The following is a 19,521-nucleotide window of genomic DNA, read 5'->3' on the forward strand; positions in this document are numbered from 1 at the left end:
GTTTCAACTCAGATTACAAAGCAGAGGAATGAATCTAGTACAGATCCGTCAAACTCCTAAATCCACATTTCATTTCTAAAATGGAAGTCATAGGAAGAAGGTGAAGACAGTTTGAAACTGAGATTCTGAATGAAAATCCTGAAGCTACTGCATTTAGAGTATTCTACTTATTTTGCTCAGGTATTCAAACATGGTGTTTGCCCAATATTGTAATAAATAATAAAAATCTTCCAAGAATAGTCAACAACAACAATAGTCTAGTAAAAGTGTGTACATCTACATTTTAAAATGCTTATTTTTCTTTGGGTATAGAATGAAGAAAGTATAAACACCTACAGGCAGTGAGAGTAATTTTATAACTATTAACAACTTACAATATAACATTGCAACTGTCTTACTATGACTGTGGGGGTAGCATAGATTTCAATCTTTGCTTACACAGAAATAAAACTAAAAAACATTATTAAATATTTATGAATTGAAAACCAAAATGTGCCAAATGTAGCTTTTACAAACTGATAAATTTTGCTATCTCAAAAATTCAGTGTAATAATGTTAGGTAGTTAAACAAGCAAGAGCAACAGGAGCAAAGGCCCAGCTCCATAACCATAGAAATTTCTCTTGAAGACCTTCTATAAGGGCTTCCCAGAAATACCTCCCTTTTAGGTTACAAATTACCCCAAATCCTAGAGCACAAAGGCCATAAAAGCTGCTGGCTAAACCAGCTACAAATGCATGCATAGAAAGTACTATCCTTAACTTCAGCCTCATGATACCAACATTATAATATCATGACCATGCCTGGAAGTTCATGAATCTAATTATAACAGACTGAATTCTGGGTAAGCACATGCTCACTAGGCAAAAAGTTGTATAGCAGCCAACTGTCAGTTAAGGTGACCTCACATACAGATCATCTAGGCCCTCCCATCACAGCCCAAATATAAACAGACCTTCTCATCTCTGTGTTGTTATAGTGTTCCTGGCTGGAAACCCTCCCTTTCCTTTGGGGTGTACTATCTTATTTCTTCACCTTCTAAATTCCACAGGGCTGCAGCCTTCCTTAGTGCAGCCCCTCTCCTTTGTACTTTCAATAAATCTTACTTTTTCTCAATTTCACCGACCTGAAATTCTTTGCTGACTGGGCAGGAAAGAACCCAAGAATAACACTCTACACCACCTTCCACTGTCCTCCTCCTCCCCCCTCATGCTGCTATGGGGACACCGGATTTCACCGCACCCCACTGGTGACAATTAGATGGAAAATTATGTAGTTAATTTTATTTTTAAAATGTATATCTAAAGTCTTACGAAGACTAGATTTTTAGACCAAGACTCTTTAATTATATTTAATGTACTTCTATTCAAAATTGATTCATTGCCTCCTTAAATTCTAGATTAGCATACAGTCTTTACACATATTAAATATATTAGTTGTTAAATTTGCAAGTACTCATAAAATTCTCAAAAATTACACAAGATTGAATTCAATAAACAAAATAAAAAATTTTAAAAAATATTTACACATTGCCAGTATTTTAATTCTCTACATTACATGTGTTTTTTTTTTTTTTTTTTTTTTTTTTCGTGCTTTTTTATACTGTTTTTTTTAGGCTATTCCATATCTCCTCTTATAAGTGTTGTTCAATATAAATGAAATTTCAGAGAACTTAAATGTTTTTTATTATTATTTTCATTTCTCCCAGAAGACTTAAGAGCCATGTGAAATCTAGCAAATGTATTTACCAATTTTTTCTATAAGTTTGGAAATCCTATCTTTAGGATTGAACAAAGTTTGTCTTCTCTAATCAATTACTAAATTAATTTTTTTTGTTTCCCAACAATGCCAAGTTTGGTGTATTCACCTACAAAATAGCCTCAATCAATGTTGGCAAATGTTGATAAAATGAATTACACATGACAACTATTCTTTTGTCTCACTGTTGACATTTTCAAGATAAGATAAATTGCATTAAACAAAATGATTATATTCTTCATTTGTCCAATGTTAATGAAGGAATATTTATTGTAAATAAAATAAAATTATTTAAAGTGAAAATAATTTTTCAGAAACAAATTCTTACTTAAGTGATTGCTGTCATCTACTAAAACAGAACAAATATTTTTATTTTTTCTTTTTTATCATGTTTAAGAATAAACAATAATCATTGAATGAATGGAAATCATATGTATGTAAGCAGAAAAATGAAGGAAAATACAAAAATAGTGTTTGATTGTTTCTATTTATTAAATGTTAATACTATTTAATAAATATTAATATCATCTTCTAATATAAAATGAGTGTTTTATGCTACCTTTTTGATCTGTCTTTTCAGAAAAGTTTTGACTTACACAGTAAACAATACTTATTCTTCTGATTTACTCTCCATGCTTTTATAAACTAGCCAACCTGAAGTTGTTGAACACAGAGACAAAACTTTCTCATATAAGACTTTAATCTCATCAAACTTGTGCTCAAATTCGTTTCACTATGACATCTCAGATGATGACAGAAACACAATAGGTAAGATCCACAGTACGAAACACTCACCGCAGTTGGCCTCATCTGATGCATCTGCGCAGTCTGGATCCTCATCACAAACCCACAGCTTGGAAATGCAATGCTTGGTAGTTTTACATTGGAAATAGTCTGGAGAACAGCTGTTTTCAGCTTAAGAGGAAAACATTTATTATAATGTAGCTTTAGACAAAGAAAGTTTATTTAAAAAACAATCAGACAAACACATGTTTAAGATAGTTAAAAATGTATCATTTTTTTAATTAATAGGCTCTGAAGGGAAGGAGTTTTAACTTTTAAATATCTACAATGTATTCCTAATATATTTGCCAGTAGAAATAAATAAAACATATTTATCCAAGGATGCATTTGATAAAAATCAGTTTTAATATAACCCTACCTTGATCAGATATTTTGAAACTAATTTTAAAAATAAAAAATTCAGGGCTTTTCAGAATATTATTTTTCCAGATAAATAAATTTAACAATTTATACATATGCATTTTATAAATAGGAAAAGATTAAAATTAGAAGAGATTGGTGAATAAAGAAATAGAAAGCATAAAATTTATCAGAATCTCTAGTTGTTTTGAGTCTTTGAGGGAGGAGGTGAACATCTGACTCAGACTATAAACTGCATCACAAATTCTAGTCAGTTTAATGGATCAGCTTCTGGAATGGCTAACCATAAAGAATGGGTATTGACTTTATTCTGAATGCATCACCTTAATCAAATCTCTGGATGGCTGCACGTTATTTACTTATAAAAGTTTTAAGGGAATCAAATAAAACTTCAGCAAGACAGAAATGTTGACAGTACTTCTGTTGAAATCCTGAGACCTGACAGGTGTTCTCTTGCTCACTTCCTCTGTGTGGTGTGTGTGTGTGTGTGTGTGTGTGTGTGTGTGAGATAAATTGTTTTGCCCTCCACTTAAAATAATTTGATTTTTGGTGGGAGATGAAAATAAGAGATAAACAAAATGGAAAATATTTCACTATTTTTCTCTAAAGTGGCTTGTTAAGATACATTAAATGGGATATTATTCACAGTTTTTAACACGTAATTTTGTTAGGTTACTTTGCTCAAATTTTGTTTCTCATCATACCCTCAAATATATTTATGGGGACAAAAAAGGCAATTTCTAATTAAAATAAAGCTGATTTCATATAACTAATTTCTTCATAGAAGAAAATTACCTGTAGCTACTTAATATAGATAAAAACATTGATTTATGAAAAAACACCATAATCATCAGTAATGTTGTTTTTGCTTCTCTTAAGGATAATATGGATGAATGTTTCATGTTTGTCATAATCTACAGGTGGTTTTTTAAGTAAGCATCACCCATGTTTTAATTCTCTCTATATTCTTTATATAGCACATTTTGGATAATCCATTCCAATAGGCACTTATTTGGAATTATTTGCATATAATTACTGTATGAAGTTATGGTGCACAATGATAATTTTTAGATCAATTTCCATTGGGAGCCAGAAGTAAGAAAAGACAGACCATTTTTAGGTGACTTACGACAATCCCTTTCATCTTCCTCATCCCCACAATCATCTTGTCCATTACATCTAAGGTTTACTGGGATACACTTCTGGTTCTTGGTACACTTGAACTGACCTGAGAGGCAGACATGTGTATCTAAAAGATAAAAAGAGAAAAAAAAATGTGCTAAAACCTATGCCTGAATTAAATCCGGGGGGATATAATCAGTTAAGAATTAGGCTTATGTTCCTTAGTTAAGAATTTAATCACCTACCACAGTTGAGTTCATCAGAATTATCTCCACAGTCATTCTCTCCATCACAGATGAAAGCGGGCAGAGCACAGAGCCCTGTTCCACACTGAAATCGGCCTGGTTGACATTTAAATTCAGCTAGAGGAGGAAACATAAGTATTGTGGAATGACAATCTTAGCTCATGACTTTTTAAACAGAGCTTTTCTGACATTCAAAATATTTATAATTTTACTATATTAAACATATCCTAGAGCACAATGGGAATATCTCACATTTAGATAGCTGTTAGATTTAGATGTACAGATAAGGTATGAGCAACTCAGGTGGCCTCGCAATTACATTTCATAAACTGAGAAGAAAGCAATTAACTCATATAAGTATAAAAATGTATATTGAAAAACATAAATTTCTCTTCATTTCAAAGAAATGGTATTGAAAAGTTAAGTGGCAGAATAGAATTTATTGTAATTAAAAAAAGTTATTCCAATATCATTAAAAAATCGTTTCTTTTTGGTTGCATTGTCTGTCATGTGTAAAGAAGGAACATCTGACTTCAATACATATTCTCCAGAACTATTTAAAGAAAATGCTTCCTATAAGTTTCATATTTTAAATCAGTTTTATTGGTATTCATTTTTATAATTCGATTAATACATAAGGACAATATCTTATAAATAGTAAAGATTGTTATACACCATAGATATTATAGTAAAAAAATCAAAGATGATAATATACTTTACTTGCTATATTTTTGTTTTTATATAAAGAATCATAATAATAACAAAGTAGGATCTATTGAATATCTACTAAGTATCAGGTGCTGGGTGAGGTCCTTTCACATATAGTTACTAATTAAATCTTATAACATTCTCACCATAGAATTACCATAAACATTTTATAAATGAAGAAATTAATCTTATGGATGTGCAAGTTTCAAAAGTTTCAAGTGCTAGCTTTCTAATTTAAATCCAGATCTGACTCTCAGGTCTTCTCACAAACTATGTTACTTTCAATAAAAGACAGATCTTTTGATTGATGATCCTAATGTATGTAACTAATCACTGATTTTGAGATTAATAATAACTAATAATGATACATTAATACAAATCAATAAAATATTAATGAATTATATTTTAAAATTTCTTTGGAAAATAAATTATACTTTTAAATTACAATGTTAATTAAACATTTTCTTAACACTTAAAAAAAAAGACAACTCAATACATACTTGACTTCCATAGAAGTGAATTGTAAAATATTGAAAGTCGTTTACCTATAATCTATAAAATTTATTAATTAATCACACTAAATGTTTAAACTGTGCTATAATTAACTTTCTCATGCTCTAAATTAAACATGTGCATTTCTTCTATTTTTTATTGCTTTATATACAATTTCCTGTAACATTCCTTTGCTACATAAACAACCCTCCCATGAGAATGAGGCAAATCCTTCCTTTAATGCCTGGGAAATCACTGGGAAATCTATCTGGCCTTTAAATGTGTCTCTAAACTGATCCTTGGTGAATTAGAATATCATAAGAAATGTAACTACAAAGTTATCATGCCAGAGACTTCTTGATGCATCACTCTCATTTACATTCATGTAAAAAACATATAAGTTTGCAAGTATGTGAAACTGGAATCAAGCTTTCCTGCCTTTTAAGGTGCAATTATAGATATTGTCAGTAGCTCTTTAGTAATCGCATATTTTGATGATGCAGCTACTCAAAAATGCATACTAAATACTCCACAGACTCATGTACATCATTTTCCACTTCACCATGACTCTCAAAATAAAAAGTTATGTCTACAGATGTTCAACCCAACAACTCCAAGTATGAGATCATTTATTAAAAGATCACAAAGATATAAACACATAGTGTTGGTACTCAACCAAGATAGGGATTATGCAGAGGCTCTTAGATACCAGATGTCTCTCTGGTTTCCCTCAGAGGAAATTAAAGTTATATGCGCTCACCATATATTCTGTGAATGGGTAAATATGTGAAAAAAGCCTCATTATACTAAATTTATAGTTAATTTTTTATATCAATATGCTTACAGCACAATTATTCAAGATTCAAATTAGAGTTCAGGAGCTGCAAATATATTAGAAAGAAAAGCATTGATGCTAATGACCTTCTCTGCAGGTCATCATAGTGATATTTATTCAGAGAAAATTTTAGGGAATCTGAGCAGGAAAGGTCATCTTCGCATGAGGACTAAATTAACACATTTATGTTATTTCTATAAATTATGAGAATAAATTGTATTTATTCACTATACCTTGAAAAAGCTTACTGTATTGTGGAGAAATTAAAAACTTTCATTAAATGAGTAAGCCTCAGTAGGTTCCTGATATAATTTCCTGTTTCTTTGATATTTCTTTTAATTTGATAACTTAAAAAATATATATATCAGGCACAATAGTAGACCTATCTCATACAGATACTACATTTTATATACTGCCTATCATAGTGGAAACAAAAATAAAAATAATAATAATTCAAAGAGCGATGGACCTTTCAGAAACATCAAAAGAATATTAGAAAAACAATGACTTTCATAACACTTTCTTTCTCATTGAAAATATTACTTATTGCTTTCAAACATATAAATGAACTATGTGAAAGAACTTTAAATGTTTGATACGCTTGGTAGTGACCAGAGTGACAGAATACAGCTCACCTAAATAACTACCTAGAGACCCTAAGTTTGAAACAGCTTTGTAATTATGTGGTGAAAGTCTACAGAGAAAAGTGCCAGTACACTGCCTTTCTTTAGTGGAGGCCTAAGATGAATTTTAAACACAATTGTCAAGGCCAAATTGTGATAACCATCTACGGGAATGTTGAGAAAATTATCAGGACTGACTAAAAGCATCTTCAACTTAACAGGACAGTATTAGAGTGAACCGTGGAATGAACTGTAAAGGGCTATCAAGGAAAAGTCTGTCGATTGTCCATTGAAATCAAAGTTACTGAAGATAGCTAAAAATAAATAAAGAAATAACTCCTAACCATGGTAATCACAGTCAAATGTCAAAATATAATTTCTAGTCACTTTAAGGCAACAACTAAGAGCATATTAAATTGCCTAACTTCAAACTAACAATTTTTATTGGAAAATCTGACTTTTAATGAACTTTCAGTATTTTAATACTGACAGAAAAGTGGAAAAAAAATGTATCCTATAAAGTTAACATTTCAGTCACTGAGTGACATTCTGAAAATGTGCCCATTTTTTTGCTTTCAAATTGGTGATATTTTAAGTTAAAATCATGCAGATTGTTACTCTACTCATTAGTACATGAAGCAGCATAGTTTTTCTACAAATAATAAAATTTTAGATGAAAAAATTAACATAAATTGCTGATGCTGTCATTCTAAATGTAATAGTTATTAAATATATAACCAAGGCATTGCAACAAATTTTTGTTGTATCCTTAAAGATAGACATATAAAATCTTTCTATTTCAATTTTGGAAAAATATTAGAGGCAATACTTTAGATCTGTCTTCAATTTTCTATGTCTAGGATTTAAGGAGCTCTAAATTCTCAATTCCTACATCTACCAGTATACTCACGACAGTCATCAGGTTCATCAGATCCATCACCACAGTCGTCCACAGTGTCACATTTCCACCAGAATGGAATACATTTATCAGTTTTGCAACGAAACTTAAAAAAAAGAAAACAAGATTGAAGAACCCTACTCATATATAGTGAATATTTAAAAATTCACCAGGGCAGAACAGCCTAGCCTAATCTCTTGCCACAAATGTAAACTATGGTGGTCTTAGAATACTCCAGGATAGGAATAAATGCACAAGAAACAGCAGCAAAATGATCTGCCAGGAAAGCTCATTGTCCGTGCAAACCTCCTGAGATTTCCCAAGCACATAGGAACTCACTTATTTACATATTGTCCAAGGCTGCTTTTGCACCACAGCAACAAATTTGAGTAGTTGCTACAGCCACCATGTGGCCAACAAAGCCTAAAGTATTTATTATCTGGCCCTTTATGGAAAAAGTTTTCCAAACACCGAATAAGGATAGAAGTTATAAGGAATATCAGGAAGAAATATCAAGTTGAATTAATTTAGTTAATTTGAATTAATTTAATTGAATCACATTTTCCTAGGAATATGGACATTTCAATTAATATCTCCCAGTCTTTGTTTCTTAGCCACAAAATGGGGAGCTGAAGATAATCTAAAGAATCTTTTCTAGCTTTGTCATGCTGTGATTCCATGGAATTTCCTGAGATATTATTATGCCTTTAGCCATAATAAATATCTACCATATATAAATTTTAAGAATGCTTTTTTAAAGCGGTTGAGATCAATACAGTTATTTTCAGTTTTTAGAATTTCTAATAAATATACATGATCTTTAGGATATAAGAGAGATATTGATAACTAAAAACAGGTAACAATAAGACCATAATAATTTTTTTGCTATTATATATATTTTATTAATAGAAATGCAAGAGAACTGTTGTAATGTAATTTTTCTCAAGATTATACAAAACACTATTCACTAATATATTTATTAATTTTGGAGGGGTCTATTATTCTTTCCATTTAAAACAGTTAAAGAAACAGTATTAAGAATGATTTAATTCTATTACTTATAGGAAGAGAAAATTTTAATTGCTCTCTTTTAAAATGAACCATTAAATTTGGAAAACTAACAACAGAGAAATTTTTGAAAATGTCATACTGAAATATTTACTTATATGCTATCTAGCACACAGGTAACTTGTTGATAGTGTAATTATTCAAGTTAATATTGCATATTATTTATAAGGAAGGTGATCTGAACTCAAATTTATCCCCTGAGGCAGAGTACAGAATTATTGTTTCTGCTAACTTCACTATTGGCCAACTGTACAGAGATGAAGAAAGCTCAGTCCATGTTTCCTTAGTGATCTCAGACCACAAACTAATACTTTTTTAGCAACATTCTATTCTAAGCTTACCCACCTAAGGTAGAAGAAACTAAAGTATACCTTCTGTACAGAGAGAACATGCATCTGAAATAGTCGTCACTAAAATATTCACTTTAAATTATTGAAACCAATAAATAGATAAAGGTTAGGGTATTCCTAAGTTCAATTTTCTCTAATAAAAATGTATAACAAAGCTAAAAGTTTTGTACACTTAAAGTACTGTTACTTTCTCCAAGTAAGAGAATTCGATGCTAGTCTTTGCTGAATCTTTCTGGATATTATGGAGTTAATTCAGGGTAGATTTACATCTTTTTTTTTTTAGTAAGGACATTTTTAAAAATTTATTTCCAGTGGCAATTATGAGAAGGAACACCGTACTGTGATTCTAAGAGAAGATCTGACTGTTCAACTGATTTTCCCTTATTTGCTTTGCCTGTGGTCTTGCCTATTGTGGTTTTCATAAATTACCAGAGGAAAAATGTTACTTTTAAAGATAATGACTGTCTTGGGGATACAAGACTAACTCTGAAAGCAATTGCCCTAAACATTAAACATTTCCAGTCATTACTATATATCAAAGTATATTAATAAGATGACTTCAGGTCACTTGAGTATATTTAAATTCTTCCCAATTAAGATTTAAAAAATATCTAAATTATATACTTTTATATTCACTAAATATGTCTAATTTAAATAAACATCGACTTGAAATGACATGTGATACTATAATTTTGCATATCATTTCATTTTTAAATAAGAACATAAAAGTGTTTTGAGTTCAGAGAAGGCCGGGGTAAAATATACTTACTATTTTTTATGCTAATCAATATTTTATTTATTACTCTCAGAGGAAGAGCTTTCTAATTTGCGTCTGAGTTTTATTTTTTTATACTTAAATATAATAACTTTAAAAAGATTAGTGGTAAATATAAATATAAAGCATTCTTCATGATAAATGTTCTCCAAGAGTAATATCTTCATAAAATAAATTGCAGATTGAAATTTCACCTACAAGAAGAAGCTATAAAGAAACTATTAGATTTTTATCTTGGTTCTGTTAATTATAAATTCTCCATCTCCACAATGGCCGCAAATCTTCCTAATAAATTTAGATTTCTCAAAAAAAAATAAAGAAGAAGAAAAAGAAAGTACTAAATACATGTTTACTAAAATGGATACAGAAACGAAATGTAAATCCCACATATAGTGAAGTTTAGTTAAAATAGGAAAAGTCTCTACTTACAAGATAAGTAAAGCTATTTTAAAATTAGTTTCTTAATTTAAAATTAGCTTCTAAATGTAATAATTTAATTTTAATATATGAAGTTGTTAGTACTACAAAAATTGACTTAATTTTTATTTTTTTATTTTATTTTTTATTTATGCCTACAGCACCTACAGTCTGTACAGTCTTCCTAGATGCTCTCTCATCCAAGTACTAACAAACCCGATTCTGCTTAGATCAGACACCAGGCTTGTTCAGAGTGGCATGGCCGTAGACCATGGACCATGGCTCCACTGGGGCGTGAACCCAGGACCTTCTGCGTGTAAAGCAGATGTGCTAACTGCTACACTATGGAACCATGTCTTAATTTTTACTTTTATACTTTTTCATATGTTCATTTTCAATTCTAATAAAATTCTTATTGGTGTGATTTGCCTATTTTATTTTTCTACAATACAATATTATTGGGAGATATTATTGGATGCAACAATTACATAACAAATCAAAATCCCCTAGTAAAATAAATTTAAAATGCAATAATTTTATCAGAATTCTTAATGGTATGATTCTGAAATACCTCGATTATTTGCTTCATTTTAATGTCTACCTCACTAGAAACTGTGTTTATATAAAGTGACTTTTTTTCCAGAAGTATACAGTTAAATCAGAAAAGAATCAGAGACAAAATGGCTGCATAAACCAAAAGATTTACAAGGATAACCACTAATGGGTTGTGTTAGTTAGTCTTCATTAACTTTTTTCTTAAAATTGAAACAAATTAAGTGATTACTCTTTTTTCAGGAAGTGTTGTTGAACACAAAGATATTTGACCTACAATTTTGTTGTTGGTGGTGGTGTTCTGTTTCACTATTGTTAACTATTTTAAAAATTCATGCAAAATGCTATAGGCGATATTAGAAAAATTATAAATATTTTAGTGGTGTTATCATTGATAGCGAATTGAGAAATAATTTAACTATATGAAAAATACATTTCTAGGTTGATATAGTTTTTCATTTAATTGATGAATTTTTTTTTGCATTGAGTTAAAATAATTATAGATATTCTTACATAACAACTTGAAATGTTTTATTTCTTTTATGACTACAATATGACTGATGATGTTTTACTACCTATATCCTGCTGTTTCAAATGTTCATCTGTGTGTCAAGCACTGTCTGGCTTTATTTTTGATTGGCTACTAAGACTCACTACACTGTAAGCATCTTAGGCAGGGTTATCACTACATCACTATTAAGTCACTCAATGCCTCAGTGTTGGGTCTCAATATAGTGACTCATGGACCACTCCAGAACCAGGGACCGGAGGGTACTTCAAAATAACCTGGAAGTTAAGCTAGAAATCTGTCTAAACTAAATAGTAGTAACAGGAATCATATTCTAATTTTTAAAGTAATTTCTCTCTTAAATATTACCTCTAGGAATAATTAGGTTGCTTAATTTACCTCTCATAGCAATTTAAATTTCCAGTTCTCTAAAAATATTGTATTTTGTTTATATAAACAATTAGGGGATTATAATTAAAACAACACACATGTAAATAAAGAAGAGACTATAACCTATGCTTTCAATTAAAGCATCAGAACCTACTGATGGCAGCTCACACTAATTGCTCGCATACCCTTAAGTATATTCTAGTTGTTCTAGAGGGGAAAGATAGTATTATTTACTATGCACCAAGAACTTATCCCATTTAATCGTCATAACAATTGCCTGGAAATATTATTACTCCTATTTAAAAGATGAGAAAACTAAAATGCCAAGAAGTTAACTACAAACCCAAAGTAATCCAGACAATTTAAAGCAGAATCAGGGTTACATTCAGAAAGAACCTGGCTTCAGAGTCTGTGCCCTTAACCACAATACATGCTGCCTCCTGGAAAAGGTTAATTCTTTTTCATTTGTACAATTCTTTAATGTGTGATATGCATAGTCATAACTTGAGAGGCAGGCTGAGCTAGTATTAGGTTCTCCATTTTGAAAACAAGCACACCCTAAAAGAAATCAGTCTCTTACTGTAAAGTCATTGCTAGAATTGAAAAACCAGCAAATTCAAAATACAGCATTCTAAGAATAAATTTAGTCATTTAAAAAAAAATTACATAGTTTCTTTGACAATTTTATCTTAAATAAGATAGTGACTTAAATATAACAAAAGCAAATTTCTTGACAACCATTATATGATGGTTATCCAAAATTTTAAAGTAATAAAATCTAGTTCTCGCAACTACCATTAAGTAGAAAATTTAACTTCTGGGGTATGTTTACTGCAAATAATTACATTTTGAAGAAAAAAAGTTTTCAGAAGGAAGTTTTTCAATTATATAATTTTTCAATTAAAAACAATCTAGAAAATTAATTTCCATCCATTTTTATCTTTTCCATCATGTGCTCTGAGGAATGGGGAGAGGAATGGAGATGGTGATACAGAGCAGATTATCTAGAATACTTGTTTGTTTAAGCTGCATATATCTTAGCTTTAACCCTAGGCCTCAATCTCCTTGCCTTCTTGAAATATGTTAAATCTCCTCTGATGATTCTGCTATGCCCACTCATGACTTGAAACATTATGTTGTGTATAACTGTGGAAGAATGATTTCTATTTTCATTTTTTTCCTCCTTTTTGGTCTCTATTTGTATTTCTTAATTTTTAATGTTTGTTTTAACAATATATATCCAATTGTTTTTCTTTTATTCCATGACCCTTTCTATGATATATGAAATAATCAGCTAATTTAATGCTAAACAACAATGACAAAATTGTGTTCTAAAAATGGTTTAAATGAAGAAACAAAATTCAAGCAAAGCCTTTATAACAATTTGCTCATTTATCCCAGGAAATAATTTCTAGACCTCTATTCACCTGACTGGCTGTGCAGTTGGATAAGCAAGTCTTGTTATCAGCTGCAAGATAGAAGTTGGTGGGACATGCACAGGTGTGAGTCTTTCCAGGGGCTAAAAGGCACAGATGACTGCAACCTCCATTATTTATCATACAGATATGTTTGGAGACTATAAATGAGAAAGAAACAACAAGAAAACAGGATAATCAAGACCAATAACATAATATGGGATTAAGGATATGACATTTAAGCTTCATGATTTGAATTTAAATAGAACTTTCTAATCAAGAACTCATTAAAATTATAAATGTAATTTTATTTTATTATGAATTCTACTCATTGTTCAATGGCATTCATTTTACTATTATATAATTTTAAGAATGCATTTACATAAAAACAAGCATTTTAATAGAAAAATAATTATCCATTAGAAAAAATTAGAGACTAGAAGAATTTTGGATGAAGACATACATATATTTAGAAATATTAATGTAAAATAAACGATGAAACAATGATCTACAACTAATAGTTGTAGAACCCATAATAGTGTAAAACCCATAATAGTGTATGAGTTTGTTTTCCAGGCCAAACTTGTGTGTTAAGCAACAGAATTTTTTTCATAACAACTGATAAAATTCCCACATATGCTTAAGAAAACAATATATTTCTCATATTTATAACCCTAGATCTACTTAAATTTAATTCCTTTTACCCAGCATTCCAGAAACTAAGGGTCTTATAACTATTTTGTAAATAAATTATTTCAAGAATGCAGTCTCCACTTCTCCAACTACATGTAGTATTGTCATTTCAGCTTAATGCGGTTTCAATAAATCGATAGTTGTTTATACTATTATTGTGCTTTCAATCTTATCCCTTAATAGCAGTATTTTATATCAACTGAATTTATTGTACACAATTATGATAAGTAATAAAATCTGCTAATCTTTCTCAAAAATAAATTTACACTTAACCTTGGAGGAAACAAAAATGAAATGTTACTAAAAGATGTTGATGCATTTATGGAAATCATGGAAAGAATAATTACCATCAGGTTGTCTATAAGAATGATACACCTGGATATCTGTGATGGCATGCCATGAGTTAATCAGTGAGAGTTTGTCTGCTCCCGAGGTTTTATGGGCACGGCTGAGTGACTTGGTTTTCCCATCAGTCCAGTAGATGTAGTCTTCAAACAATGTTAGTGCAATCACCCCTGGAATATCTTGATTAGGGACTGTAATAGGAGATGGTAAGATTAATGTTCAGTCTTGGAAGACTGCCATTTAAAATATTCAATACTACATGGGCTGACAGATACAACTGCTACAGAACTTCATGTGAATAATTGCTGTGACAACCTGTCAAGCTGGCAAGGTTCTTTATTACCCCTTAAGAGAATGCAGGATCTGGCTCAGGAGTTTGCTTTGCTCAGATTTAGCTTGGTTCAACCACTGGGAAGAAAATAAATGCAATCCTGCTCACAAATAATGGCTGCTCCACCAGAAACAAATAACAGTCAACATTTAAAAAATTGATGTATATATCCAGTTGTTCCTAACTTAAATTCTTAAATCTGTAGGTCATTGTACTACTTTCTTTCACTTTTAAATTGATTAAAGCATATATCCAGGATGAAATTTCTAGATAGAGTGACTATAAGACTATATAAACCATTTTAGTCACTGAGATTTTATGAATATTTTTACTTGCAAAATGAAATGGGAAAGGGGTGGAGAAAAATAATTGTGAAAGATAAAATGTATTATGCAGATTTAATAGCCATAAAGCAGTTTGCAGATTAAAATTGTTTTATAATTATGCCTTCATTTTAGAACTGATGTAAACAGTAGATTGAACATCACAGATGTGAATTTTTCATTCAAAAGATTTTAGGGTCCTATATAATAAATGTATTCGGTAGTTTAGTGTTAAAAAAATTTAAAGCATGATAGAGTCATTTTTTTTGAAATAAAAACATTCATAAGTAAAAAAAAATCCATATTTTGCACAAACGTTCCAATACATTTCTTTGTATTAATATTAAGATCAAATTTTAGAAACTGAGAAAATGTTTATTAATGAAAAAAAGTGCCATAAGTCAAGTAATGTGTACATTTTTATAAGTTAGATTTTAACAAGTGAGAATTAATGTTTGACATATTCTTCATTCAGTAGTAACTAAAAATATCAAAATTTAAAATATGAATTTTTCTTTCTAGGGAAGTTTACAGCCTTATTTTTTAAATGCTGAGTTAATTTATATTGTTATCTAAAAGTAGAAATTTTAAATCTACTGATTTGTTACTTTTATTCCAATGTGCCAAGTGTAATCAGAGAACTCACTATGACTCAGAGAAAATAGAAATAAAAGAGACACAATGAGACTTCTCCGAAAAGGTAACAGTTTATTACATTGATTACTATCAGTATGTAGGATCTGGCCAGAAATCCATCACAGTACAGATACTAGGCATATGAAGAATGTAGAATTCAATGAAAATCCAGATATACACACTTTTCATGCAAACATTCAGACTGAATTATCTGTGTATTCTTATAGACATGGAGCCCATTGCTAAAATGATAAGTGGAATTGGATAGAAAAATGAAAAATAGCACACTACTAAAATGAATCATGTCTGAGTTAATTATACAAATTATTTTCACTTTCCCCTTTGGCTGTATAAATTCATTTTAGAAAGATAAAACAAATGTGGCCAAATGTAAACAACTGGGTGAATTTTGGTGATGGTGATCATTATAACAATCTTTCAACTTATTTGTATGTATGGAAATTTTCAAAATAAAATTAAAATTTCTAGAAAAAGTTGAAAGTCTTAAAAGCATTCGATTTGGATTTTCTTAGATGCAAAAGATGTAATTATATCATTAAATATGGACTTAAAAAGTTAATCATTACTATAAAAATCTTGGCCCACCAGAGAGTCAATTAACTTCTTTACAAAAAGTGAAGTCATAAAAATTTATCTATTAGCATCTCAAAAGTAGCATAGTCTTTTTAACTATTTAACTATAACAAACTTTAGCTGACATTTATTAAGCACTTGGGTGCAAAGAAGTAGGCCAGTGGTTTTCAGTGGGTAGAGGAAGCAATTCTGTTCCTACAACAAAGAATTATCATGCCCAAGTATCAATAGTTCTGAGGGTGAGAAACTCTTCAGTAGGATATACACTTTATATACTTTACTTTATCTAATACTCACAACTGTACTGTGTGATAGTAGACATTTTGCAGATGAGAAACCTAAGATCTGGAAAATTTAAATAACTTGACCAAAGAGGAGAAGAAAAAAAAGTAGTAAATAAAGATATTGGCGTTCGAATAAATAAGATTCTCTGGCTGCCAGACTAATTGGGTAAAGTATGGTTATAGACCAAATTGTGTCCCTGAAAAATTCATATATTGAAGTCCTTATTTGGGCACAGGTCCTTATGTTAAGGAAGTAACTAATGTTAAATGAGATCATAAGAGAGGGATCCTAACCCAATATGATTGGTATCTTTATAAGATAGAGACACCCAAGGTTTGTACATACAGGGAAAAGGCCATGTGAGGACACGGCAAGAGGACAGCCATCTATAAGCCGAGCAGAGAGGCCTCAGGAGAAAACGAGCCTGTTGACACCTATATCTTGGACTTTGGCCTCCAGAATTGTGAGAAGTTGGATTTCTGTTGTTTAAGCCTCCCAGTTTGTGGTACTTTGTTATGGTAGCCTTAGCAAACTAAAACAAGTATATAAGCCTATAGGACTAATTTCATAAGCTCTGTGTGACAATAATTTTATTTAATTACTTGATTGCAATTACATTGCACATGATTTTCAGACATGGGGCAATTTAAGTACTAGGCAAGTTTTCTACCTCTAAGCTTGCAGTGATCACTCATTAGAAACCTTGTTATCAAATAATCAATGTTAATTTATGGAGATTAGAAATTAAACTCTTATTTCAGAAGAAGGATGACATATAGGTAAATGTACAGAGCATGCAGAAGTGTCAGGTCAAAGTGAAGAAACTGAGTTCATTTGCCCCAAATGACCATCTGTTTAATTCTTAGTTTGATACTGGCAAAGAAGAACAGGACTATCAGTAATAGCTTAATAAGCCACTTTCAGGCCTGCTCATTTGGTAAACATGCTTATTTCTCAAAAAGCATCAGATGCAACCACTAGAGTATTTCTTCTAGAGAAAAAAGTAAAAACACCAACTTATGTTAACAATAAGAAATCTAGTCTCATATATCTAACATTGTACTGGCTCCAACAAGCTACTTTCTAAGACAGCGGTCCCCAAACTTTTTGGCAACAGGGACAAGTTCTCTTATGAGAATCTAATGCCTGATGACTTGAGGTGGAGCTGAGGCAGTTATGCTAGTCCTGAAGAACAGATGCAAATACAGATGAAGCTTGGTTAGCCCCACCGCCCGCTGCTCACTTCCTGCTGGGTGGCCCAGTTCCTAACAGGCCACATACTGGACAGGGGTGGGTCGCAGCCTGGGGGCACTTGCTCTAAGAGATAGTGACAAGTTCCCAACTATTGCTAATAAAAATTAAGCGAACAAAAAAAAGCAAAACAAAAATTTTAACTTGTCAGGATGCTTCCATTTCTTTAGTATCTAAATCTCTTCACAAGAGTTATTTGACGATCTGCTTAAATTTCTGTGAAAAAATTACTATATGTTAACTGCTAAATGATACTAATAAATAAATGAATGTGTATGTGGTTTTTTTTTCCATTAGCATACGAAGAATTCAACTCACATGAAAGTAAATGAGATGTTCTGAGCTAAAGCATAATATATTTTGGTACAAAAAATTTTCTTGATTCCAAATGAGAAAAATAAAATCTTTTGTTTTCTATTTAGTTAATATATTTCTGCCTTATAGGTATATATGCATGCATGTACAAAAGCATGCATATATTAGGTATGTGTATACGTAACATATGTGTAATATATATCATATAGATAATATATGTATATATTATATAATATATACATATATAATGTTTTATATATCTATATGGGATGTGTTATATGTGTGCATATATCTATATGTAAACAGAGCAACAAGAAAGATGTCTTGCAATGTAATTTGGAAGTTAGTGGAGCTGAAAAAATATAAACATGAGATGTGATGGTACGAAAGAAATATTTAACAAACTTACTAATAATGAGATATTTTTATGAAAAAAATAATCTATGTGTTCTCAAAATGATAATGACTATTCTTTTTAAGAGAAAAATAATATGACCACTTATAGTATTTAGGACTGGCTTTGCTTAATTAAAAGAGAAATGTGAAAAATAATTTTTAGAAACCTTTTATTTACAGGTATTCAGTAGACACACAAAAAGACAGAAGAAACAGAAGTATTGTGTGGGCTGCAGTTTAACAGGTATTTATTATATATCTGAAGCCTCTTTTAAAGCTGATTTCTGTCATTAGACTTTTATTCTGTATAACATTATTTATTGTACTGTTTCTTGATTTCCACTCAAGCACTAAGCTCCCAATTATTATTCTGTAGCCTATATCTATCAGAAGAGAGGAGTCAGGTCTGGCAAAAAATAAATCAAAGAAAAACCCCTTGTAGAGTTTTTCCCTTTTAGTTAAGTTAGATGCTATCCTGCTAAGGTTCCTAGTAATTATGATAAATAGAAAAGGTAGAAATCCAGAATGTGCTTTAGGCTTAACTGTTGCTTCACAGCCAGAGATACTCCATTACAATACTCTTGGTTATTCATTTTTTGGGATAGCATTTATCATGCTAAACAGTATTTTCCTGAATAACCCATTCTAATTTTACATTTCAGACTAATCTAGTTTAAATACTTAAGAACGAAATGCGCCAACAGCACAGAATTTTTTCTTCATGTTTTGGTTTGTTAAAAATATCATAACTGTGTTTAGGATTAACATTGAAGTAATGGCAGATTCAAGATGGCATTGACCAATGATTAGTACTTACATAGAAATTTTAATATTGATGCTGCATTTTTTTCTTATTTCTCCTCCAAGATTTACTTTACTATTTTACTTTGCTAAAATAACTGTTATTTAAAATATTATAATATATGTAACAATTCCTATAATTTATTATTGAAAAATACTATAAAGGTTTAAGCTATATATATAATAAGAGATTGAATCACATTAAATTAAAGGTTTAAGCTATATATATATAA

At 30.5% G+C, this 19,521-nt stretch overlaps 1 protein-coding gene across 1 annotated transcript in view; it reads right to left on the reverse strand.

Moving 5' to 3' along the window:
• The window catches only part of LRP1B (LDL receptor related protein 1B), a 1,653,662-nt gene that overhangs the window by 169,532 nt on the left and 1,464,609 nt on the right, over positions 1–19,521 (reverse strand). The window contains exons 61-66 of the mRNA XM_006921044.1: positions 14,359–14,547; positions 13,331–13,479; positions 7,856–7,949; positions 4,288–4,404; positions 4,050–4,169; positions 2,552–2,671 (exon numbers count right to left, since the gene is read on the reverse strand). Of these exons, the coding sequence (XP_006921106.1) occupies positions 2,552–2,671; positions 4,050–4,169; positions 4,288–4,404; positions 7,856–7,949; positions 13,331–13,479; positions 14,359–14,547 (789 nt within the window). The remainder of the gene's footprint in view (positions 1–2,551; positions 2,672–4,049; positions 4,170–4,287; positions 4,405–7,855; positions 7,950–13,330; positions 13,480–14,358; positions 14,548–19,521) is intronic.

The sequence above is a fragment of the Pteropus alecto genome, unplaced genomic scaffold (genome assembly GCF_000325575.1).
Source record: "Pteropus alecto unplaced genomic scaffold, ASM32557v1 scaffold3, whole genome shotgun sequence".
In the NCBI taxonomy this organism is placed as follows: Eukaryota; Metazoa; Chordata; class Mammalia; order Chiroptera; family Pteropodidae; genus Pteropus; species Pteropus alecto.